The sequence below is a fragment of the Syngnathus acus genome, chromosome 16 (assembly GCF_901709675.1).
Source record: "Syngnathus acus chromosome 16, fSynAcu1.2, whole genome shotgun sequence".
In the NCBI taxonomy this organism is placed as follows: domain Eukaryota; kingdom Metazoa; phylum Chordata; class Actinopteri; order Syngnathiformes; family Syngnathidae; genus Syngnathus; species Syngnathus acus.
The window spans coordinates 591796-616587 of NC_051101.1; the positions used below are offsets into that span (position 1 = coordinate 591796).

At 48.1% G+C, this 24792-nt stretch overlaps 2 protein-coding genes across 2 annotated transcripts; one reads left to right on the forward strand and one right to left on the reverse strand.

Moving 5' to 3' along the window:
• Positions 1 to 73: 73 nt before the first annotated feature.
• Positions 74 to 16131, reverse strand: atp2c1 (ATPase secretory pathway Ca2+ transporting 1). Its single transcript, XM_037274903.1, has 27 exons — positions 15974 to 16131; positions 8269 to 8376; positions 8064 to 8180; positions 7092 to 7181; positions 6976 to 7011; positions 6856 to 6917; positions 6685 to 6793; positions 6456 to 6611; positions 6280 to 6348; positions 6138 to 6213; positions 6005 to 6071; positions 5429 to 5553; positions 5273 to 5370; positions 4825 to 4920; positions 4655 to 4744; positions 4248 to 4352; positions 4021 to 4177; positions 3783 to 3953; positions 3289 to 3386; positions 3179 to 3229; positions 2903 to 3069; positions 2683 to 2751; positions 2130 to 2246; positions 1836 to 1983; positions 1668 to 1763; positions 1459 to 1600; positions 74 to 1224 (listed from the first exon to the last, which is right to left on the reverse strand). The coding sequence occupies exons 1-27, from the start codon at positions 15995 to 15997 to the stop codon at positions 1103 to 1105; spliced, it is 2766 nt and encodes a 921-aa protein (XP_037130798.1). The 5' UTR covers positions 15998 to 16131; the 3' UTR covers positions 74 to 1102.
• A 55-nt stretch (positions 16132 to 16186) lies between these two features.
• Positions 16187 to 22796, forward strand: aldh5a1 (aldehyde dehydrogenase 5 family, member A1 (succinate-semialdehyde dehydrogenase)). The gene is made up of 11 exons (XM_037274962.1): positions 16187 to 16316; positions 16801 to 17192; positions 18950 to 19033; positions 19392 to 19562; positions 19645 to 19761; positions 20469 to 20612; positions 20693 to 20836; positions 21150 to 21308; positions 21403 to 21566; positions 21665 to 21723; positions 22206 to 22796. Exons 2-11 carry the CDS (start codon positions 16890 to 16892, stop codon positions 22421 to 22423), a joined length of 1563 nt encoding a protein of 520 aa, XP_037130857.1. The 5' UTR covers positions 16187 to 16316; positions 16801 to 16889; the 3' UTR covers positions 22424 to 22796.
• The last annotated feature ends 1996 nt before the right edge of the window (positions 22797 to 24792 follow it).

Genomic DNA, 24792 nt, shown 5'->3' on the forward strand with positions numbered 1-24792 from the left:
CCGCCTCTCGTTGGCCTTGTCCTCCCGACTTCCAGCGGCAATGGACATAATAAACACAATAAACAACCAACAGTCACTTCAACAAGCAACACAAAAATATTTGCATTTTATTTCCCGTGGACATTTTCAACAAAAAACAGCAGTTTTTAAAACAGAAGCCTCCACCAAATAGCCGCCATTTCACTTCATGGGGTTTAAAAATAAAAATATGAGCATAGAGGGAACAAAAATTCTTCAGTGTTATTTTCTCTTTCATCTTTGTCACGAATGGGAAAATTCAGTTGAGAAAAACAAAGTAAAGGAGTCTTTTAAAAACAAAGCTGCTCTGCCATGTGCAGTACTTCCAAGACAATATTGGCTTCCTCTGGTCAAGGAGCTTGGCCCTCAAACGTCCTGTGTTGACAAAGGATCCAAATTTTGCCAACTGGGTACTTTTTAGCATGCGCTGCCGTCAACGGCAGCGTCATGCAAGTGGACCATCATGGATGTCTAAGAACAAGAGTTGGGTTGGCGAGAAGGTCGGCCACCTGGAAGCACTTTGCAGCAATGGGGGAACAACGGACTGACGCTTTCAGGCCCGCCTGCGGTTAATAGTGTCGGGAAGCAGGGAAGGAGCGCACCATTGTAGCAGCGGTCTTTGGTTCTCATACCCACCTGAAGAGGCTTTTCAAAAAGGAGGGCTGAGACATTTTGTGGAATAGCCACCGATAGTCCAACAAAAGCAGCGGCTAATTGTGGCGATGGCCGGATTTCTTCTGAAGAGGGCCCCACCCTAATCACGCACTCACTACCTGCTCCCAAATCTTCACGGGAGGATTGGAAGACTGGGGGCCTAAAAGGATTATTCAAATAACTTCAAGCGGAAGGTCAGCCTACGAGCCTGGTGGTGTTGCCGCCGTCGGGGGCGTGCTTAGTGAGTGACGTCCTCACAACAGATGGGCCTATGGCGACAGCTCACAGAGTCAACCTAAACACACTTCCCGCACGAGGAAAGTGAACAAGAGCGCCCGCCAGCAGGAGGAAGGAAAGAGCAGGAATGTGACCGATGGGGCAGGGCTTAGTCCTTCCCATCTGATTCTGGCAGGTGGGGCGTTGGCTGGCGTCACACCTGATGGAAGCGGTCGCCGGGCGCCCTCCTGGCCGCGCTTCGCCACCGCTCGGCTCGCTTGATGGCCTCCGACACGATGCACACTGATGACGTCAGTGCCACCAGGAACAGCAGGTCTGACAAACGGGACGGTCTTTATTTTCAACGGGACCATGCGCATAGCTCAGCATAGCATAGCTCAGCTAATAAACGTTATAGCGTCATAAATTCTTTGGCTGGCTAAAAATGTATTTGGCTGGTTTGCAAATTGTTATTGCGTCGCTCCAAGAGTGGCCGCCACTGCCACTGTGCTCTGCTTTCTTTCCGACTGACACTTGAAAAGATTTAAGCCCTTGCTTTGGTCCACTTACCGAAGACGCCGAGGCTCTCTGTCTGGAAGACGCGCTGCAGCGGCGGGAAGTAGATGACCAGCAGTTGGCCCATGATGGATGCCAGCACCGCCAGGCAGAACGTGCGGTTGCTGCACAGGCCCATCTCGTGGACCAAGCGTGTCTGTGCGCACGCACGTTAGGATACAGGAATGCGTCCGGGAGGGGCAAAGGCCAGCAAGCCAACTGACCTGTGAGCGCGAGCTGAGTGCATTGAACATGTCAAAGAAGACAAAGCAGGTAAAGGTCATGGTGGTGTCTCGGGGGGTGATCTCGTTGTCCTGGAGCTGCAAGACACGAGTCGTGAGGAGCGGCCAGAAGGAGCAGCAGTGAGGAGCGGCCGGCTCGAGAGCGCCCACCTCTCTCCAGAAGACAAAGAGCGTCCCGCACACGATGATAAAGGCCGACACCAGAACTTTGACGATGAGGCCACGCGTGATGATGCTGTCGGAGACGTTGCGAGGCGGCTTTAGGATCACCGCACGGTCTACTGGCTCCATGCCCAGACTGAGGACACAAACGCACATGCCATCGCTTAGCTTGGAGAGCTAAGGCTCGGAATGAGGCCAGGCCAGGCTAGGCTGGAAAATTGGCCTTTTCCCACCCGGCTCGGGCTTTCAAAGTAGGGCTAAGACTGTGTGAGGAGCCCTTACCTTTGCGCGGGCGGCCCGTCCATGATGATGTTGATCCACAGGATCTGCATGGCGTTGAGCGGGTTGGGGAAATTCAGCAGCGTGGCCAAGGAGATGAGGGTCAGCGCCGCGATGCTCCTGCAGGGGGCGGCGGTGGGGTGAAAAAAACAGGTGAAGCAAACAGCAGGCCGCAAATGGAGGACACCAGCCTTATCCCGCCAAACTGCCAATACGCGTTCGCCATGGCGCCTTGGCTACTCAAAGGCAACGCAGCTTTCCTTCTATAATAATACCGTCTTTGTAGCCTTCAACTCTCATTTCACGTTTGAACAAAAGTCACTTTGGAGTCCAGCACAAGTGGTTCCAAAGCAACCGGCGGCGCCTCGGTGGCATCGACACCTAGCAAGGCGGAACTCTGCAAAGATAATCCCGCTGCCATTTCATCGGCTCAAAAGTAGCATCAAGGTCGCCTTCTCAGATTTTTAACCATATAAACATTGACGCAATCAGACTGATTTTACTTCTACTTGTCTTGACTCTCAGGAGATGCCGGTCTGGCGAGCGAGCGACTCACGTGCTGAGTTGGAAGCGCACAAAGTTCTTGATGTTGTTGTAGATGCTCTTTCCCTCCTCGATGGCTGACCTGAAAGCGGCGCAACAGAGGAGACGCGTGTGAGGACGGGGTGGGCCTGTCGTGTTCCCCGCCACGCGTGAGGACGACATGGGCCAGCCGTGTTCTCGCCGCGCGTCAAGACAATGTGGGCCAGTCATATTCCTCGTTGCCGGCCGCTCACATGATGGTGTTGAAGTCGTCGTCCACCAGGATCATGTCGGCGGCCTCCTTGCAGACGTCAGTTCCGGTGCGGCCCATGGCTATGCCGATGTCGGCCGCCTTCAGTGCCACCGCGTCGTTGACGCCGTCACCCGTCATGGCCACCACAGCGCCGATGTTTTGCAGAGACTACAAGAGGGGCAAGAGTCAGCCAAGGCCCGAGCGCATTTGGATGTGCGTGCGTGCCATGTGTTGGGCTACGTGCCCGCCCATTTCAAATTTGTAAGTGTGTGCTGACCTTTACGATCTTCAGCTTGTGCCTGGGGCTGGCTCGGTAGAAGACAGAGACCTGTGTGCACACACGCACGTCAGGTGATGGAGACAAGTGCCGAGGTGTGTGCGTCTTACTCGACTGACGATTTGCGAGAGCTGCTGCAGGTCCAGACGGTCCACTTCCTCGCCGGACAAGCACTGGCCTCCTTTGGACCACAGGCCCAGACGGCTCGCTGCACACGTGCACACACACACACAACGCGGGCCATTCCGTGCCATCAAGTTCCATCCCGAGCAAAGTGTGCTGCTTTTACAGGGACGTCTTCCTCATCTTTTGCCCACAAGATGGGCCAGGGCTTGTTTCTGAGCCTGTGATGTGACCCGTCGTCACCACTGCCCCAATACGAATGAGGAAAACGTGTCTGCGTTGTGGTTTGTCGTGCACAAAAGTAGAGCAAATGCAACCTGGCACTAGCTTGCTGAAGACGTTTCAAGCACCTGGGGGGCCGAAAAGCCTCCCCCCGAGCGAACCCATCTGACAGGTCAAGAAGACTTTTGCCATTCGAGCTAAACGTCAGCAAACAACAGTCCGGCCGCTTTACTGCAAGCCACCACGGGCGGTGCCTGACCTATGGAGGTGGCCGTCTCCTGGGAGTCTCCGGTGATCATCTTGATGGCGACGCCCGAGCTGATGAGCGTGCCCACCGCCTCCTTCACCCCCGCCCGGGGCGGGTCAATGATGCCCACAAGGCCCAGAAAAGTCAGCGTTCCCATCTCGCAGCCGGAAGCGAAGGCCAGTACTGGAGGGGGAAGACGGAGCGGCTCAGGTCAAGGAAGAGGCGCTGGGCTGGGCTTGGGCACGCTCACCTCGGAGGCCGGTGGTGCCCATGTAGCTGATGTGCTGCTGGTAGAGCTCCACCTGCTGCTGGCTGAGAGGAAAGGCGCTGCCTCGACTGTTGTAGGAGCTGCAGAAGCCAATCACCTGCTCGTAGGCGCCCTTCACAAACAAAACGCCTGGCTCGTCCTGCCAAGTGTAGAAGCAGGCGGGCTTCACACCTTTGCTCTGGCTGCCTCGGCAGCCGGGCCTTACGCACCTGCCGCGTGCTGTGAACGCAGCGCACCGCCATCCATTTCTTGTCGGAGGTGAAGGGAAGCTCCTCAACACGCACATACTCCTGCTGAAGGCCTTCCAGGCCCATCTGTGGAGGAGGGGGAGGAGGCAATGTCACATGCTGGCCAGGACGCCTTCCAGGCCACGGGGTGGCGCACTTTGTGCGTGTTCCAAAGGCACTTTCCACCATCTACTCAAGGAAGGCTTGAGAGTGGGGCATTCGCATCCACTTTGTGTTTCTTACTAAAGTAACAACAGTAGAAATTGGCTTCTCGGGAGACCCCTGAAACACCACACACGTTGGCTTCCCCGCCAAGCTCAACCCTTCCGATGGGCCGCACGCAACATAATGCCAGCGTGTTTTTTCGTGGCGTTCGCTCTGCCTCCTACCTTCATGGCAAGGGCCACCAGTGCTCCCTCAGTGGGTCGGCCCAGCAGAGTCCCGTTCCTGATGACGGAGTCGTTGCACACGCAGCCCACCTAGACGCAGGCACAAGCCAATGACCCATCATTCCTCACTGTGGCTTTTCCCCTTTCGTACCATTTTGTCACAGACCCACCTCCGCGATCTTGCCGAGCGACGGGTGGGAGAAGCCGTGGACAATTTCTCCGTGGGCTAAGACCTGTCCGCTGGCATTGTAGCCCACGCCCGTGACCTGGACCGCAACACAAATCATGGCAGGCAGCAAAGGGAACATCAACAAGTCCGGTTGGTCTTCCGCACATTCGGACCCAAGACCGACTCATACTGACCCATGAGACGGTCGCGTTTGTTTGCATGTTCATTACGTCAGCTAGGGGGACAAGACGAGAACCCCGACATGCACGAGTGGATGAAAAAGCTCAAGGAAAGAATGATGGGTGGAAGGCAAACAAGTAGAACCCCAAACGAAAGAAAAACAAGCAAGGAGAAGTAAAGAGGAAGAAGACGAGGAGAAAGCGGCAAAAGAAGAAAGCAGACAAGGCGCTGCCACAGGTTGGCAGCAAAGGTTGGCAGAGCGCGTCCACCTCAGCATGAATGCCGTCCGACGTGAACATCTGCGCGACGGTCATCTCGTTCTTAGTCAGCGTTCCCGTCTTGTCTGAACAGATGACGTTGCAGCAGCCTGAAAGCACAGCGCAGCTTAGGAGCCCGGGCGGGCGTCGGGCGAGGGCGGGGCGTACTCAGCGTCTCCACGATGGGAAGCTTCTTGACGATGGCTCTCTTCTTGACCATGCGCATGACGCCCAGCGCCAGCGTCACTGTCACCACGATGGGGAGGCCCTCGGGAATGGCCGCCACTGCCAGACTGCGGGCACAGCGCGCTCTTAGCTTACATTTCAAAGGAGGGGAGGCCCATCACGGTCGACAAAGCCACAGACAAAAACACAGGAAAAGAGTTTGCCCTCACTTTCTTGCTCATTTGAAATTCCGGAGCCGCTACCTTTGACGAAAAAACAAGCAGGGCGGCTGAGCAACGTGTGGCCCTTTTCTTAGGCACAATCAAAAGCGCACAGAAACGCAACTTTCGGGCCATGTTGTCCTTTCTGGCTTGAGTCATCGATCCACCTTTTGAGCGCTTCAATCGATAAGCAAACAAAGCTAAGCTAAGCTAAAATAAAATAACATAAACTAAAATAAAATAAGATGAACTAAGATTAGCTAAACTACGATAAACTAAGCTAAGATAGGCTAGGCTAAAATAGGATAAGCTAAAATAAACTAAGTTGGACTCCCTGGAGCATCAAAGGAGCGGCTACCTGACACCGATGGTGAACATGTCCATGATCCTCTTGCCCTGCAACCAGCCCACCAGCATGATCACCCCTACAGGAAGCACAGGCGGCCTGTGTGAAGGGCGCCAACCAGACATCGAGAGATGGGTTGACTGACCGATGATGCCGAATGAGTAGAACGACAGCTGCTTGCCCAGCAGGTCCATGCTCTTCTGCAGCGGCGTCTTGGGAGCCTGCCGTTGCACACAAACAAAAAGTAAGCGGGCCAGTCGCACTCACGGGGGTCCATCTAGGCACACCTCCTCCGCCCGCATCATCTTGAAGACCTCGCCGAACTCAGAGTTCTCTCCTGTTCCGATGACAATGCCCTGCCGCAACAAAGCCCGTGTCAGGAGAGGCCAGCAAGCGATGCAGAGCGGGCGGGTCTGACCACCACGGCCCGGCGGGATGACTTTGCTGCGTCCATCTTGCGTACCTTGGCTTTGCCGCAGCGCACCAGTGTGCCCATGAAGGCGATGTTGGCGCGGGAAGCAATGTCGCCGTTGGTGGCGGCCGGCTGGTGTGCTGTGGACTTGGAGCAGGGCGCCGTCTCCCCCGTCAGACTGGACTCGTCCAGCGAGAGGTCGCTGGCCTGCCACGCGGGAAGTTGGGAGGGGAGCTCAGCGCCCAGAGCGCAAGCAGTGCACAGGCTGGCGTGAGCTCACCTCAAAGAGGCGCAGGTCCGCTGGCACCTGTTCACCTACCCCCAGGCACACCGTGTCGCCTGGGACCAGCTCCCGGGCCAGCAAGTGCTGCAGCCGACCTTCACGGATGCTGAAACCGGCGGACAGCATGAAAAAGGCAGAGCTCCATCTCCTTCTTTCATGTTAGCCTACCAATGACATTGCGGCGGGACCAGCTTTCCCAGCTCTTCCAGAGACTTCTCCGAGCGATACTCCTGCAAGAGCGGCGGTAAGCTTTGCCTGCGTACACCCGCCTGGCGTCGTCACACTCACCTGGACGAAGGCCACAGTGACTACAATGATGATGGCCTGAGAGCGAGAGGCGGACATAGCAGTCAGTGAGAGACACACAGCGGTCTGCGAGGTGCTGCGCAGTGCGCCAGTCGTACCACGGTGATGCTGATGGCGTCGTCAAACTGCCGCATGACGACGCTGATGATGGCGGACGCCAGCAGCAGCAGGATGAGCGGATCTTTGAACTAGAATGGGAGGGCAGTGCATCACCATGCAGTCAGACTTTGGCCCACCGGTGTTAATTGCGGGCCAGCTGCCGCTTCAACTCGGTCAACGCACGACGGCTCGCTTGATTTGGCTCATCGGCTGCAGCCGTGGGCTCGACCCACGTTAATCTTTGCCTTCCTGGTGCCACGTCAGCGTTTCTTCCTCAATGCTCGCCTTGTTTTTGTCGCTCGTTGCAGAGAGACAAAACTAGAGTGTTTTGGCAGATCTCTTAACGACCACGTCATCCTTCAGGTTGGATGACTCGGCAAATAAGCCAATCGGATTTGTCATGCACAAAAGCACCGTTCTCCTTTGATTGATGAGGCGGGGAATCAATTCCCCGTGAATTGGCTCGGGCAGAGGAAATGGACTGGACTCGGATCGGTTGCCAGGTCTGGCGGTTCCGGGTGTGTAGAGGGGGGCAAGCCAGACCCAGATGTCACGAGTGGCGCCTCAAATGACAAATTTTGGGTGGAGCGCTAAATCCCGACCGGGGAGACAGGAATGTCGACGCTATGTATACGAGACGCTCCTGTTAGCGAGGGCGAGGGTCGGCCGACAAGCTTCTCGTGAAGGGACGGCACAGAAAATAATTGGCTTTTAAAGCACTCGCACAGATTACAAAGGGAGCCAAGGTCAAAGGACGGCAATTGACTTGAGCAGACTCGTGGAGACACCCGGGCGAGGCTGAAAGCGTGTGGCGGCGATTTCTCACGTCGCTGTGCAATTTGCTTGCGTGCGGATGTTCACGCTGGTCCAAGTTGGCCGTTTTGTCTTGGAACAGCAGTAACAACCCCCCATTAGCGCTCCAACTATGTAAGGAAGCCGCATCTGCGCCACCCGCACCCAAAGCTGCCTACCTGCAACATGTACTTCCTCCACAACGGCAGCTCCTCTCCGACGTCAAACTCGTTCCAGCCGTGGTAGACCCGCCTTCGGGAAACCTCGTCCTCGGCCAGCCCGTACTGAAGGTCGGCCTGCACGCACGCAAGACACAGGCACGCACGCAGGCACACATGCGCAACGCTCAGAGTGATCCCCGAGCGCGCTTGGCGACGCTCATACCTGCAGGGCGCTCGCCACTTCATGGATGGGCAGCTCGCTGGCTTTTTGGGAACTCAGCACGGGAACCATCATGTCATCTTGGGCGCGCTCTGTGTCTGTGTGGGAAAGCTGCAAAAGAGATAAATGGGAGTGCATTGGGAAGACTGGCTGAATTGGGCCGGCCGACGCGCATCAATGAAGCCGCAGTTTGGATGTTTATACTCAGGAGCGACTTATATGTGAAATTATCAACACATTATTACTTGATAATAATTACGTATTACTTTATTGCTTGTATTATTAATACATTACCGTAATTTTCGGACAACAAGACGCAACTTTTTTCTCACATTTTGAATTCTGTGGCTTATAATCAGGTGCGGCTTATCTATGGATATTTCCCGTGATTTTTGTGATGACTTGATCACTTTTATACACTCATAAAAAGGCTGTGGACCGCTGTTGTGCGGCACCGCTTTGCTGGACGGAGGGATATGTGACACGGTCACTGGGGAGAAAAGTGGCGTGTTGATCGAATGTCCATCCGCCAGGCGAATAGTGCCGTATAATTCACACAAAGAAGAGACAGAACGAGATCAAGATGGACATGACTGAAGAAAGGAAGCTTTTATACAAAAACCGTCATAATGGAGGATAAAAGAAATGCATATGATGCCGCTTTTAAGTTAAAGGCAGTCGATTTGGGCCATTGTTGATGACATCCTGTTGCGTCACCCTTTCCTTTATTTCCCAGTCACATCTACTCTGGAGCTATACGTGCAGCTCACTAGTTTAATGTAACTTAGCGCTTCGTGCATGAATGAAATTAGCATGAAGCAGACCCTCATCATGGAATATGCTAGAAGAAATGCATAAAAGCGACGACGAAAGAGAGACTGAGAAAGTGTGTGGCGAAGGATATCTCACGCTATTCCAATCGGACACTGAGGAGGAAGACTTCGATGGTTTCAGAGTACAGGAAGAAGATGAAGATGGCTCGTTTACTGACTCTTTTTTACTTTTACTGGTATGTTTTTTTAACCAGCCCTGTTAGTGCTGTGCTACCGTGTTGCTGCTGTGTTACCGCCGTTTCTCAGTGACTTTTACCAGTATGTTTTTTTAATCCAACCCTATTAGTGCTGTGTTACTTCCGTGTTGCTGTGGTATTACTGCCGCGTCACAGGCAGTGTTTAGAAAGAAATGTTAAGGTATGTTTTTAAAACTTTAAAATGGCTTTCTGTGTACCGTCTTTCTTTGTAAATACCTCGCGTGCACACTTCCGTGTTGCTGCGGTATTACTGCCGCGTCACAGGTAGCATTTAGAAAGACATGTTAAAGTATGTTATGGAAACTTTAAAAAGGCTTTCTGTGTACCGTCTCTACTTTATATACTTTAAATAACTCGCGTGCACATGCGGCTTATAATACGGTGCGGCTTATTCATGGAAAAAAACAAACTTTTCCGCAATTCTTTGCTGGTGCGGCTTATACCGTATTGGCTCGAATATAAGACGACCCTGCCTATAAGACGACCCCCTCTTTTTCAAGACTTAAGTTTGGAAAAAATAGTTTTTGAACACCAATTTTAATTTTTATACAGAAAATAATTACAGTATATACGAGACAAATGTTTATAATAACATATTCGAGAGAAAAAGCATATTATTTTGCCTCATTCAAATCATGCAAAAACTGTCTATCACATCTTAGTATCTGAACATTTAAATATGCAACCTAAAGTGCAATCACATTTGTAAATGAATGGCTTCTGGTTTTTGAAATGTAAATGTAAATACTGTGATAAAACAACAAAATTGCATTAACCATCAAAGTGAAGTCTAAGTGTAACTGTAGTCTTGAAACAAATCTGAATAAGGAAAAACATTGCAAAATAATAATGCAAACTGGTTTAAACTTGAGAGTAGCTGAGATCTGTCATGTCAGAACATTACTCCTCACAAACATCCTCTGCCTCACTGTCCTCACATTTTCTGTTATCTGTTCTCTTATTTTCTTCTCTTTTCTTTCCGCTATTTGTTTGTCTTCTTCATGCTACCGCTATTTTTATTTTTCTTCTTTGTGACAGGGGTTCGCTTTGGCCTGGGGAGTTAAGTTCAGCATTCGCTATAAAGATATCTGGCGCCATCTAGCGTTGTGAATGGGACTAATGTCTAGACCCCGAATGTAAGACGACCCCCACTTTTTCAGTCTTATTTCAATGCAAAAAACATTATATTCAATTATAAAATGATTGATGCATTTTAAATTTATGTATATGATGCACTTTTTCCACATTTTTTTTTGTCTCACTGAATGTGGCTTTCATGCATTACTCTTGTTTGAAGCACGTGTGCTTTCAGCTCCCACTCATCGGTTATGAAATGCGCAGTTAGAGTAACAAATGACTCGGTGGCTACAGACGTCCACGCATCACATGTAACGGCGACTCGGTCTGCATTCAACAGCGATGATGTTATTTCTGCTTTAGTCTGCTTGTAGAGTGCCGGGGCAGCCGTGTCGGTGAAATAGCGTCGGGATGGGATGACGTACCTCGGCTCCGTTGCCTCCATCATTCTCCGAAATCCCCGGTTCTCTACAACCGAGTACAGTTCCAAACCCATTGCAATGAATTCCGCGATGCCTTTCGTAATTCGCTTGGCCTTTTGCGATGTGTTTGGCAGCTTACTCAGAGCGTCCTCAATTGTTCTCTGGCTGCTAGTAGCAACAGTAGCAGCCGGCTTTCCCACCTCCTCTGTAGGGTGGAATCGTGCTGTGTGACTTCTCATATTCGTTGTGTTGCCAAAGTATTTGATTTTAGCGCGACAAATCTTGCATACGTGTCCAATTCATTTCCTCCGTCAACATTGTAGAATCCAAAATGATTCCACACGTCTGCTTTTAAATTTTTTGCAGCAGGTCGGATCTCTCGGCGAAGTGGGTTGAATATCTCAGGCTCAGCCCTGTTTGTTTTTTTTTGTTTCTGGAGTGTACTGCGGAAGTGTGCTGAGCGTGCCACTGTGCTCTCGGTTCGTTCCGCATAGCGTCTCGGAGAATGCGCTTACTGTATTTTAGTTCCGCTTTACTTGGAATATTTAAATAATCGGAATTTGGATGTTTGCAAATCGTTCTCGATTCTTCCATGGCCGAATCGCGATTAATCTAAGAATCGCAAATTTCCCCCACCTCTAGCGGTGCATGTAGTGCATGGAGTCAACAGCTGTGTTTTTTCCTTTTGTTTTTTTTTTAAGTGACACAGAGGACGAAGATTTAGATGGATTTAATGATTTGGAGTGACACGGATGGTTCGATAAAATTGTTGTTTATAGTTATTTGATATATAGTTTATATATAGCTACATAGGCCTGTGGAATAATTTGAACTGCAACTGACGTCAGCGGCGCGCCGCACACACTTTTTTTAAGTGACACAGAGGATGAAGATTTCGATGGATTTAATGATTCTGAGTGACACGGATGGTTCGATAAAATTCTTGTTTATAGTTCTTTGATATATAGTTTATTTATAGTTATATAGGCCTGTGGAATCATTTGAACTGCAACTGACGTCAGCGGCGGGCCGCACACACTTTCGGGGTCAGAAGCGCCGTTGTTTACACAAAGGACGAAGATTTCGAAGGATTTAATGATTTGGAGTGACACGAATGGTTCGATAAAATTGTTATTTATGTTATAGTTTTTCGATATATAGTTTATATATAGTTATATGGGCCTGTGGAATAATTTGAACTGCAAATGACGACGAGTCCGACATCAGCGGCGCACACAGTTTCGGTGTCAGAAGCGGCGTTGTTTACACAAAGGACGAAGATTTCGATGGATTTAATGATTTGGAGTGACACAGATGGTTTGATAAATGTGTTATTTATGTTATAGTTACTTGAATAACTGTTAATGTTACGTCAGGCCCGTTCTCAGCTCCTTGTTTATGTTTATGTCACGTTAGTATACCATATCGTTTAGCCTGTTGTTGCTGGTTCATGTCTGTTCTTGGTGTTGGATTTTGTGAAATAAATTTCCCCCAAAAATGTGACTTATACTCCGGAGCGACTTATGTTTTTTTTCCCCCTTTATTGTGCATTTTATGGTTCGTGCGACTTACACTCCAGTGCGACTTATTACTCCGGAAAATACGGTAATTAAATCCATCAAATATGATCATATTTCGAAATATTAAACTCTAAACCAGCTGTAAGTTGTATAAATAATGTACGGAAGTTGTATTGCTTCGTTTTAAATCAAACAAAACACATGGATGGGGATCAATTTTACAGTAAAAACAACTCGGTAACACCCCACGAGGAGGCAGCAATGTGCATAAATTGTGTGCCACAGTAAAACAAAAGAAAACACCAAGAAGTGTGCGGAGCAAGTAAAGTTTTCCTGCGTGTTTGTTGGAGTTTAAGTTGACGACTGTTACTTCTTATAGACAAAATCCCTCCTGAAACACACTAAGGAAGGGTGCTAAGAGGTGAGTCCTCGAGGTTTCTCAGTAAGCGCTGTTGTTTTGTTCTGCAAAATTTGCCCATTTCATTATCAATTGATTGCAAGATTGGACTTAAGTTGTAGCTTGCCTGCTAGCTTGAACTCGTTTTCCCATAATTCGTTATATGACTAGTTGTTTTAGTTTTAATAATTTGGAAGAGAAGAGCGCCTGACACAAACATTAAGGGTAGCTAAAGTGAATTTGCTTCAAATTCAAAAAAACTTTGTTAAATGTTGATGCATAGTGTATGTAGTGTTTTTTTCTTTAAGTAAATAAAATCTCAAGTGAATAAAATCTTTAAAATTAAAACACGCTCCAGCGCTGAGTGGCCAGGGGGCTATCAAAAGCCCACAAGAGGGTGATGTTTATTTTGTTTCCCCCTTGTGTTTTGCTGGGCAGGTTGTTTTGTTTATTTTATATGTCCTACAGAAAAAGTATGTACATAATTTATATTGCAACTTAGTAGTTTTGTTCTCTATTAAAACAGCCCCCATTTTTTAATACTGCATGTATTTATTTTTTATTTTAAACGTGATATGATTAAAAACATTGCACATTCATGTTTGTGATGGTTGGATGATGTTTGAAAAATGTTTTCATTTAGATTCAATTGTCATTTTGGTTCATTTTAACATCAAAAGATGTATTTATATCCATAGCTAACATAGGTAAGGATCACATATCAAATGCATTTTCACAACAGCCTAGAACTACACAAAGGTTAAAGGTATTAAAGAGAATCTTATTTAATGTTGAATAGACGTCTAGACGTTCAAATGATCACTAATAGCTATTAGCGCTATAAACATTGGAATGTCTATGCAATGGACGTCTAAGAAACTTTCATATATATAGACGAGTTATAGTTGTGTTTTACACGTCTAAGCATAGCCGTCTATTCGACGGCTAGGTATAGAAGCTTCGACGGCTATGCTTAGACGTCTAAGAAACTTTCATATATAGACGTGTTTGAGACGGATTTTAGCCTAGACGTCTAGGCACCGTATAGAGGCTTTGCAGTCACGTGGTTTTATCACGTGATTTTGTGTTATGCCGCCATCTTGGCGGTCAACTCGTCAGCTCGTTCCTACGTGTTTGTATAGAGTGTTTGATTTCTGCGCTACATTTTCACCGATTTCATCCGAATTATGGCTGATTTGCTATCCAACGAAGTTGGGCATTTGGATGAAGAATCCAAGAAACGTTACAGAGAGAAGTTGAACCTTGTTGGCACAACGGATCCGTACCTTTTACCGAGAAGCATGCTAAAATCCCCCGAGCATTTTGCAACAGCCGACCTGCCTGAACTCTCATATCCAGATATTTATAATTACCTCGTCGATTTGTTTTGTAATGGCATTTCATAACTTGACATATTAAAAAACTGAATAGAGTGAAATCATTCAGATACTGTACCTGTCTGTTCAAGTTGCTACCATTTTTATTTTTTGTTTATTTTTGCATGATGCCACATCTGATTGGCTTGAAAACTTAACCAATAAAAATTTTAACCTTGTGCCAATGGCTTGAAAACTTTACCAATGTAGATTTTACCTTGTGCCAAATGAAGTAACAAAAACCCTCTTGTTAAAAAATGCTACATTAAAAAAAAATTGTTTCACAAGGTTCATAATACTTTTTTGGGAAATTTCCTAATGCATTCACTCGAGAATTAATTGTTCAATTCCAATATGAAGTTCAATATTTACATTGATAACGTTTTCAAGCCAATCAGATGAAGCATCATGAAAAAATAAACAAAATAAAAACGGGGGGGTGAGCTGAAGAAATCATCCCATTCCCTGCCTTGCTGCTCTTGCTGCCTTTCTAAAAATGCACCCAGCATTTTCAACAATCATATTTGTATCATCCCATATTGTATTATTTCACATTTTGTGAAACAAATCAGGGGTGAATAGTTTGTTTACATACCTGATATGAAGTCCTCATTGCATATCCTTGTGTAAATCGTAGGTTTCCATCGTTCACGACGAATATCCGCGATCCATTTATCACGTTTTTTCATGTTCGCCGGAAATCTATAGAAGCTAAGATTTGGTTTATCGCCTCGTCTATTGCTACATCCAACAGCACAGCAGGTATCCGGCATTTTTAAGCTCAAATAGCAGCAGATATAACAAGAAAGCGTGTGTGAGTCGTTGACCGGCACTGAAAAGTTGACCGCCAAGATGGCCGCCAAGCTAATGTGGGTAGCTTGATGACGTCAGCTGCAAAGCCTCTATAGCGGTCTAATTGACGGATTTTAGACCGGAAAATGCTCAGTGGGCAAACGCGGGCTTTGACGGCGGCTAACTTATGGAGAGACGCTCACCTTTACTGTTCTTCTTGGATTTGGGTTGGAATTTTGTTTTCAGTTGAATTCAAGTAGAAAAGGACAATTAGCTAAAAATGAAAACCACTTGGTCTTCCATTATCCAAAAGTGTTTTTTGTGTCTTCCAAGAAAAGATTTTACTTTTATCCAAAAACTCGATTGTTCAGGAACGACTCGATTGCCTCAGCCCTAACGATGAGACGCGTGACATAACTTGAGGTTTTTTTTTTTGTCAAGAGTTCAATTCGCTCGGTTGGAGAATGCAATCACTGTTGGAACGAATCACTAGGCCTCTCGTTCAGAACGTAACAGTCTTAGTCAATAAAGATAATTCGGACTCCAAAGGCAATCGTGCGATCAATCAACCAAGCAACTGGATGGACAACTCTGATCATGTCTGGAGGGTAAGTCGGGTGTGTCAAGTAAACACGTCATCCATCCGACAAGTGCACACACCCAGGGCGTACACGCAACCTGAACATTTCTTGATATGTTCATTCCAGACAGGAATTGCGAGCAAATTGGTAAAATGACGCCGACACGTACAAAACATGCTAAGGACCATCCGACATGGGAGCAGTTGAGCTCGCATCGGCGCCTGCCGGCAAGCTAGTCAGCCTGTCTGCCAGCCAGCCAGGTTGCCAGCCAGCCTGCCACTTTCACGTGCACGTCGTCCGGGAGAGCTCTGAGCGAAGCTTCCGCTTCCCGGCCAACTAATTTCGCTGGCGTCGCCCCTCTCGCGGCCGGGCGTTAAGCAGCATGCTAACAGCGGGAAGCTAACGAATCGTCCTTCCGTCTTCTTCGAGCCACGGCCGGATACGAGCGAAGCCAGCCAGCCAGCCGAGCGAGCCTGGTCTGGTTCAGCATGCCAACGCGCAAGTATAACTCACCAGAAGCTCGCGTTTCTTTACCATCTTCCGTCAAGTCGCACCTCGGCGCTGAGCCTTCGAGCTCGGGTGGCACAAAGCTGCTCCGCCACCACCATGTCACACAAGTACACTCACTCCTCTTCCGGGGACACTTCCAAAACATGAGCAACAACTTCCGCTGCCTTTTGGATTAGTTTATTTCCGTGGACAGTGAGCACAGCGTCAAAAAACAAAACAAAAAAAAACGTGAACAGATTCTTGCGGAATCTGTGGTCTTAAAAGAAAACAATAGCCTGGCAAGAGTTGATACTGTTGCGCAAGCTCCTCAGCCTTGCAGTTGGGAAACGTCTGCTAAATTTCCAAGGCAAGTAAAGCTGTTAAAGTGCGCCATCATTTCCAGTTAGAAACTTTAAATGCAAACAATATGGTTTTATCATCCATCCAAAATTATGACCGTGCGCGTAAAATGTGTTAAGATTTTATTTCAAATAAATAACAAATTTGTTCTTTTGCTCCCTCCATGTATCATTTTTACTTTAAGTAGCTCACGCCACAGTAATATGAAAAATGCGAGCGAACGAGTTGGGGCACATGGATTGATGGACGGAGCGAAGTTACTTTTCACACGCAGATTTAAGTGCCCTGCTGAGAGGCAACTTCCACGTTTACGTTTGAATTCAGTTGCTGTTTGGCTTGTTTTTCATCATCATATTGCCATTTTGTCATCACTTGTTCCTTCGCTATCCCTCTTTTTATTGAACCGTCTGCATGCGTGTCAGATGTGCGCATGCGCCGTTGTGAGCACAACAAGCCTAATGAGCGTGCGTGGTCACGTCTCCAATCTGCAGAAAAAGCTTTGAAAGGGTTCGATCGCTAGCTGCCCGGTGAAAACGCCCGTCCTCCTGTGACCCAGGCCCCCCCGCCAGCTGCGACCACCATGAGCACCTTGATGACGACGGTGATGATGATGAAGACGACGCAAAGCGCGCGCCTCCTCGCTACTGCCTTCGTGAAAGCACCGCGTCAACGCGCCTTTAGCCTGGACGCGAGCGCGCCGCTGGTGTGCACTCGTGGCTACGTACACGGCCGTTGGGTGAGCGCGCCTCAAGACTTCCCGGTTTGGGACCCGGCCACCGGGACCGAGATCGCGCGGGTGGCGGACTGCGGGCCGGAAGAGGCCAAGCGGGCCGTAGACGCGGCCCACGAGGCATTCCAACAGTGGAAGGATGTCACGGCCAAGGTGAGAAGAATGGCTAAGAACGCAAGGAAGGAAGCTTGAAAGGGGGACTAGGAGGACCACTCGTGCAGCGGGATACTGAAAATTTCAGCTGGCTCTCCAATCAAACAGAGCAGAATGTAGCCGAGCTGTCGGTCCCTATGCACTGCATGCGTGTCCTCTAAATCCAATACAATTACTTTTAATTTGCACGTGGTTTCAAAATCGATTTCTTCATTGTCAAATGCCACTAACATTCATACATATACAGTGATCCCTCGCTACTTCGCGTTTCGTTTATCGCGGCTTCACTACATCGCGGATTTTTTCTCAAAATTAAAAAAAACATTTAAATGTCAAAATAAAACTTCTAAATTGAGGAAACGTGTCTAACCTTTAAAACAATCTAGTATTGCTCCAAATGTTCGTTTTCATTCCTTTAGAACAGGGGTGTCAAACTCAATTGCACAGGGGGCCAAAATTCAAAACACACTTCAGGTCGCGGGCCGAACAGAACAAACATTTATTGAACACACTAAAACTAACTTTTAACATAAATATAAATACAAACGGACAGGAATGTTATTCTGGAATAAATAAACTTAAACTTTAAATAACTTAAAATATCTTGATCTCCATAAAGATATATCCAGTTAAAATTATACAAGTTAGAAATTGGAACATGCTGCAAAAAAAACGCCTGAAAAAATAAATTAAAATGGTGACAGTGCTTGTACTTCAAGTAAACATTAAAATAATAAATCAAAATGTTTGATTTTCTTTGCTTTTATGTCATTTTAAATAAAAAACCTAAATTTTAAATATCCCAAATGATTTTACTCTCCATAAAAATATCTCCTGTCAAAATTATACAAGATAGAAATATGAACATGCTGCAAAACAAAACAAAACCTGGAAATATAAAAACACTTTGTGCTTTTCAGCAATAACAACCTGCTTTGGCGATCTCCTCTGCCACGATAAAACTCGCTTTCACAGCAGCTTCACTTTGTGATTTTGCACGGGTGAAAAAACGTCTGCTGGAATGTCAGCTTCTTCTTTAACTCTTCTACCTTCTGTATCTTCTGCTCTGCATTCAGGTCTTTCAGGTTATCCAGATGTTTTGTTTCATAGTGCCGTCTTAGATTAAACTCTTTCAATACAGCCACATTAGCGCCACAAATGAAACAAACGGGCTTACCGGCAATGTCAGTAAACATATACTCAACCTCCCATCGGTTTTTAAAGGCTCTGTGTTCAGAATCAACTTTTCTCTTCGGCATCATGAGGGGCTAGCTTCGCAATAACTTGCAGCAACAAGCACTTGTCCTGATTGCCGCGGAAAAACGCTCGGCAAGGCAGCGAAAGCACTGCATTATGGGATCTGTAGTTTATTGTGTTATCATCGCTTCATATCGTCGGGCCATTAGTAACAATAATATAAAATGATCTCGCGGGCCGGATATAATTGCATGCCGGGCCGGATGTGGCCCGCGGGCCTTGAGTTTGACACCTATGCTTTAGAAGTACGTTTTCGCGTGTTAGCACGATCGCGAATTAGCATCTTTCCGCTAACCCGTTAGCCTGCCCAGTATTTCTTGTTGGTGACCGTACTTCGCGGATTTCACTTATCGCAGGTGGGTTTTTGAACCCATTATCCGCGATAAACGAGGGATTACTGTATATACTCACAAGTGCACAATATAAAAACTCCACCGTGACGGCAAGTAGGATATGCATGACACGAAACTTCGTCACTGAGTTGTGGTTGTCGGCCGCAGGAGCGCAGTAGCCTCCTGAGGAAGTGGGCCAACCTGATGACGGAGCACAAAGAGCACCTGGCCACCATCATCACCTTCGAGAGTGTCAGTGGCACCGCTCCTCAGTTACAGTACCTTTGCAAATTTAGCACAAGTTAATACCATGTTAGCATGACCTGATGTTAGCGTGACGTAAGCCTGACGTGAGTGACTTCATGTGACTTAGTTGGCTGATGTGAGCGTGCTGTCAGCATGGTGTTAGTTAAGTAAGACTGTCCGACTGACATTAGCATGACGTTAGTGTGATGTTAGCGTGACAGAAGACCGTTGTCAATGGTTAGGTTAGTGTGACATCAGCATGACCGTTGTCAATGGTTAGGTTAGTGTGACATCAGCATGACATAAGTCTGACATTGCATGACATGAGCTTGATGTTGTCATGATGTTAGCGTGATGTGTGTAGGGTAAACCCATGAAAGAGGCCCTGGGTGAAATCGCCTACTCAACATCCTTCCTAGACTGGTTTTCAGAGGAAGCGCGGCGGGTGTACGGTGACGTGGTGCCGTCACCATTCAGGGACCGCAAGATGCTCCTCCTCAAGCAGCCGGTGGGCGTGGCCTCCATCATCACGCCGGTGAGCGACTGGCTGGTGGGAGAACTCCAGGCCGGCTGCGACGTCAACGTTGTGTCGCGTCTGTGTCGCGTCTGTGTCGTAGTGGAACTTCCCGAGCGCCATGATCACCAGGAAGGTTGGCGCCGCGCTGGCCGCAGGATGTAGCGTCGTGGTCAAGCCGGCCGAGGACACACCCCTATCGGCACTTGCTCTGGCAGAGGTTAGAAACCCAATTGGGGCTACTCTTCCAGCCAGAATCAGGAGCTGGCCTTAAGGTCAGGCCGGTATCTGGCAACGGTGTCTGCATGGGTGATCTTGATTCGACCTCAATAGCTTACGGGTTCATGGGCAAATCTGGCTTCCATTGGCGCTTATTCCATCAGCCTTTTACAGTTCCTGTCAGTCTGCCAGCAAAAACGGGAGTCGCTCAGACCTTCCGCCGGCGCTGTTGGCTGACGACGGGTGTGAATGAGCTCAAGCTCATCTGCTTTTCATTTTTAGTGTCTGGTCAGTTATCCACTGCTAAACTGGGATTTTTGACTCGTAGTCCTTGCGGTTTTGTGATCCAATCCTGACTGCAGGGATGAGAATTTTCCACGGATCTGCGGATTTTCGTGTTTTTTTTCCGTTTAAAGTATTTTCGTGAATCGTGTAAATTTGTTGAGAAAATTATTTTTTTTTATATACGGGGCTAGCTGGCCGGGCAACGTTAGCCTCGGTGACTCTCGCGGGCATTCCCCCGCGTATACAGCGTATATACCCCCCCCGCTACTTTTCCGTGCTTTTTCACATTTGCCATTCTCATCCCTGTGACTGAGAACTGGCTCAGTTAGTTTCGCTCCAGTTGAGTCTAGTCTAGTCTTTAGGTGTGGTGCAGCATTTGTGTTGGGTGTATCTTTTAGCCTCACGTCGTTTGCGTCTCATCAGCTGTCGTCCCAGGCGGGCCTCCCGGCGGGCGTGTTCAACGTGGTCCCATGCTCCAGGGAGCAGACGCCATCGGTGGGGCGCGTCTTGTGTAGCGACCCCCTGGTGCGCAAGATCTCCTTCACGGGTTCCACCGCCACCGGCAAGGCAAGAGCATAACAGACCTGGGGCGACGTGCCTCTCTCCGTTCTCCTTGTGCAGGCTAACGCTAATGCTAACGATGTCAGGTTTTGCTGAAAATGGCCGCAGAAACCGTCAAGAGGGTCTCCATGGAGCTGGGGGGTCACGCCCCTTTCATTGTCTTTGACAGCGCCGACGTGGACCAGGCGGTGCAAGGAGCCATGGCTTCCAAGTTCAGAAACTCGGGGCAGGTGAGCACAACAGAGTCAAAAGAAAGAAATCCAAAGTCGCTCCCTAAAGGAACGCACAAAAAGAGTCTCAAAGGGCTTGCCATTAGATGCCAGCAGTATGCAACGGTGCAGATGGTGAGTTGCAGCATTTGGTGAGGTGAAGCACTTCAAGGCTGGGAAGGGCAAAAGGCAGCAGCTTGGTGTCAAAATAAGCCCAAGGCGGCGAGTTCAACTTGCCTCCAGAGGTCTCCGTTGGGCGGCTAGGGCATCGGTAGCCCGGGCACGGCCAACAAGACAATCCTGGAAGAGCTGCAGACTTGTTTTTTGCGTGCAGACGTGCGTGTGTTCCAACCGTTTCCTGGTGCAGAGCTCCGTCTACGACAGCTTTCTGGAAAAGCTTGGCGCCGCCATGGACTGCCAGCTCAAGATCGGACACGGCAGCGAGCCGGACACCACGCAGGGCCCGCTCATCAACCGCAGGGCAGCGGACAAGGTCAGAGTTACCTTAGCCCTTTTGTGGAAAGGACCTGCCGAGCGGACCATTGCCTCACCTCAGCGTCTTGTTTTTTTCTTCTGATGCCCAGCAGGTCCTCCATCAGACCGAGGATGCCCTCTCTCGGGGGGCCCGCCTCCTGCGGGGCGGCCGCCGTCTTCACGGCTCTTTTGTGGCGCCCACGCTGCTGGCGGACGTCAGGGCCGACATGTTGTGTATGCAAGAGGAAACCTTTGGGCCTCTGGTGCCCGTAGTCAGGTGAGCCACAACATCCCGGCCACAACACTTCCTCCTCCCATTGGGACGGGCCCAAAACAGGAATGACGACTTGGGAATGGTGCTGTCTTCCTGCGCAGGTTTGACACGGAGCAGGAAGCGCTCGCCATCGCCAATTCGTCCCGAGTGGGCCTGGCAGGTGAGCCCCCGGACTTGATCCAGACAGCTACTGGATTTGCTTACATCTTATCCGCTGGCGCATTCCACTTTTCACTTCAACAGTATTCTTTAGTTTTTCTACTTGAGTACAGCACTCACCACTAGTTTCAATCTGTCCAGTCTTTTTGTGGTTATGTTATTTTTATCTTGAGATGCACCCACTCATCAGTTTTAACCCAATTCCCTTCTAGTCCACCTCCAGTTGAGGTCTAGTCTAGCTCACTCTTAGTCCAGACTTGACTGGCTTTGACTTGGCTGTAGTCCCTTATATTTGGTTATTTCTATTCTAGATCTTTTCAAGTCCAGTCTAGCACTTTTCAAGGTCTTTGACAGTACTACTTGGATCTTTATTTTGTCTCGTTCCAGTTTTTTTTCACTGACTTTGGTGCAGTAGTCGACCAACTCCAGATCATTTTTAATTCAATGTAGTCCAGTGCATCATAATTTTGTGTGTGCCGATAGGTTACTTCTACTCGTCGGACATGTCTCAGATCTGGAGAGTGGCAGAAGCTTTGGAGGTGGGTCTGGTGGGGGTCAACGAGGGTCTGGTGTCCACCCCCGAGGCCACCTTTGGGGGGGTCAAGGAGTCCGGTCTTGGACGCGAGGGCTCCAAGTACGGCGTGGACGAATACCTTGACGTCAAATACGTCTGCTTGGGTGGCCTGTCGCCAACTGGCTAACGGGATCACCAAACGAGAACCCCGTCAACGTGCCATAAATGACGAGAGCTCGCTAACGCTAATTCTTAGTTCTTACTTTGGCTTGCCATTTTTGTAGTGTGCTAGTTAGCTTAGCACAATTGCAATTGGCCAGTGACAGTCAACTTGTATTGTTCATTCATTGAAATATCCAACATTGCTAAGCGGTGACTGGATGATGTGAAGCTTCTGCCAGCCAATCAGGAGAGATTTTTTCTTTGCTGTCACTCAGTGAAATGAATTTCACATTTTGAAAAAAGCACGATATGAGAACAATTTAAAAGATTGACGTCCTCTAGATTTTTGTAATGGTTATACTAATTAGTTTATAATAATTATGTCTATATTGACATGTCATTAGATTAGATTAGATAATCCTTTATTATTCCCTCAATGGGGAAACTCCTGTGTTAGCAGCAGTACACTTAACATATACACACACACACACGCATGCGGGGAAGGGGGTAAAAGATTTAAAAAAGTAGTGGACCACATCTTCATTAATGTTAGCATGATGCTCAGCACACACAGGACGATGTCATCCTTTTTGATTGCTAATCCTAAATGTCAAATAGTTTGTTGTAGTCATTTGGAAAATATTTTTTTATTTGTACGTATTCTTACAAGATTAATAAAAAGTCATCAGCACATCATTACCTCAAAGTCAAGCATACGGGAAGTACGCCCTTTGTTGGGGACATGCCCTCTGCTGTGGACTGCGCCCATCTGACTCATTTCGACGTGGACGGAGGTCGTCTTTTGACCCTAACTTTTGAACGTAATGGCTTAGACCAGTGGTCACCAAACTACGGCCCGCGGGCCGGATACGGCCCACGGGACCGTTTAATCCGGCCCGCCAACCCTGAACAAATTGTATTATTAAACTTTTTGTTTTGGTCATTTTGCCTGCAATGACTGCGTTTCCCCAGTAGATGGGGAAGCGCTCGCCTGCGCATTTACTACCGGAAGCCGTGTCAGAAAGCTCGGTGCACACTCACAAGTGCGTGTACGTACTCAGTAGTACGGACATGGCGCACTCGCGCTCTATTTGTATCAGTCCCGAATTTAGAGCGTGGGCTGTGACGACAGCATTCTTGTAATTCGCGCGCTGAGCTTTCAGATGCAGTTTTGCGCTAAAGCCACCCACAAACCTTCCCCTGGAATCCTTCCATTAAAATGAGTCGCCCAAGGAAAAGCAAGGTGGACACAGTGCCGAGCGTTTAAAAGAGAGTGGCCAATTTGGCTCGACGTACGCGACGTGACGTTCAGCCACATGAACGTCAACATCAACCCGTCACAGATCGAGGTAAACGGACCAACACCTCGGATCTCGCCTAAGAATTGCCACAACAAATTTTACTCCAGACTATGACGCACTAGCAAACTTTAACAAAAAAGACAGCGGTGTCTACAAGCCTACTGGAACCTACAAAAGGCGTATAAGGAAGGAACACAAGAACTTTAAGAGACTGCTCATATGTGTCAGAGAGATTCTGCTCTGACAACTGAGCTGAACTTTTATCTGTTAAGATTGTGCATGGCACAACAGAAAGTTAATGTTCCATGGCTTTTTTTTCTATGAGGAACCCAGAGAGAGTTATTTAGTTATTATTTATTTCCTGTTTTTTCTGTGAAGAACTCAGAGAGGGTTATTTAGTTATTATTTATTTCATTAATAGTGTTATTTGTTTCCTGACTTTTTTTTCTGTAAAGAACCTGGAAAGGGTTATTAAATAACCGTTATTTGGTTATGTGTGGCTTTCTGGAAAACAATAATTTTTTTAAGCTCCCCTACGATCGTCACACTTTTTCTGTTACAAACTGACACCGGCCCCCCATCAGAGAAGGGAAAAGTTATGTGGCCCTCACAGGAAAAGGTTTGGGGACCCCTGGCTTAGACACTCAGAACCAACATCAAATCCCCCATTTCCAATTTGTGTGGCTCTGTTCACCCAGAATGAATGTCAGAATGCCCGTTTCAATCTCTTCCGAGCATCCAACCATATTCTACCGGTTACCCAGGGTCGGGTCGCAAGATGTGTACCTCCCTAACAGGTGTTGTGCTAGATTCGGTTCCCCCGTGAGATTTTGTTCCCCCTGCCGCGGGAGCGCGCACGCCTTATTTGGAAAGCGAAAAACCGATGTCGTACGGCGTCAGCACTATGTTGTTTTCAATAAAAACATGAACTCACGTTTGCGTCAGTCAATTTTAATTTTATAACGGATTATTCTCATTTGATGTCTTTAAATTCATCCGCGTTCTGCCATTGAAGCGGGCTGCATTCAAAGACCAGTCGTACAGACGGAACACTCACTCACTTCACCCAAAAGCAACAATATAATTACGTGAG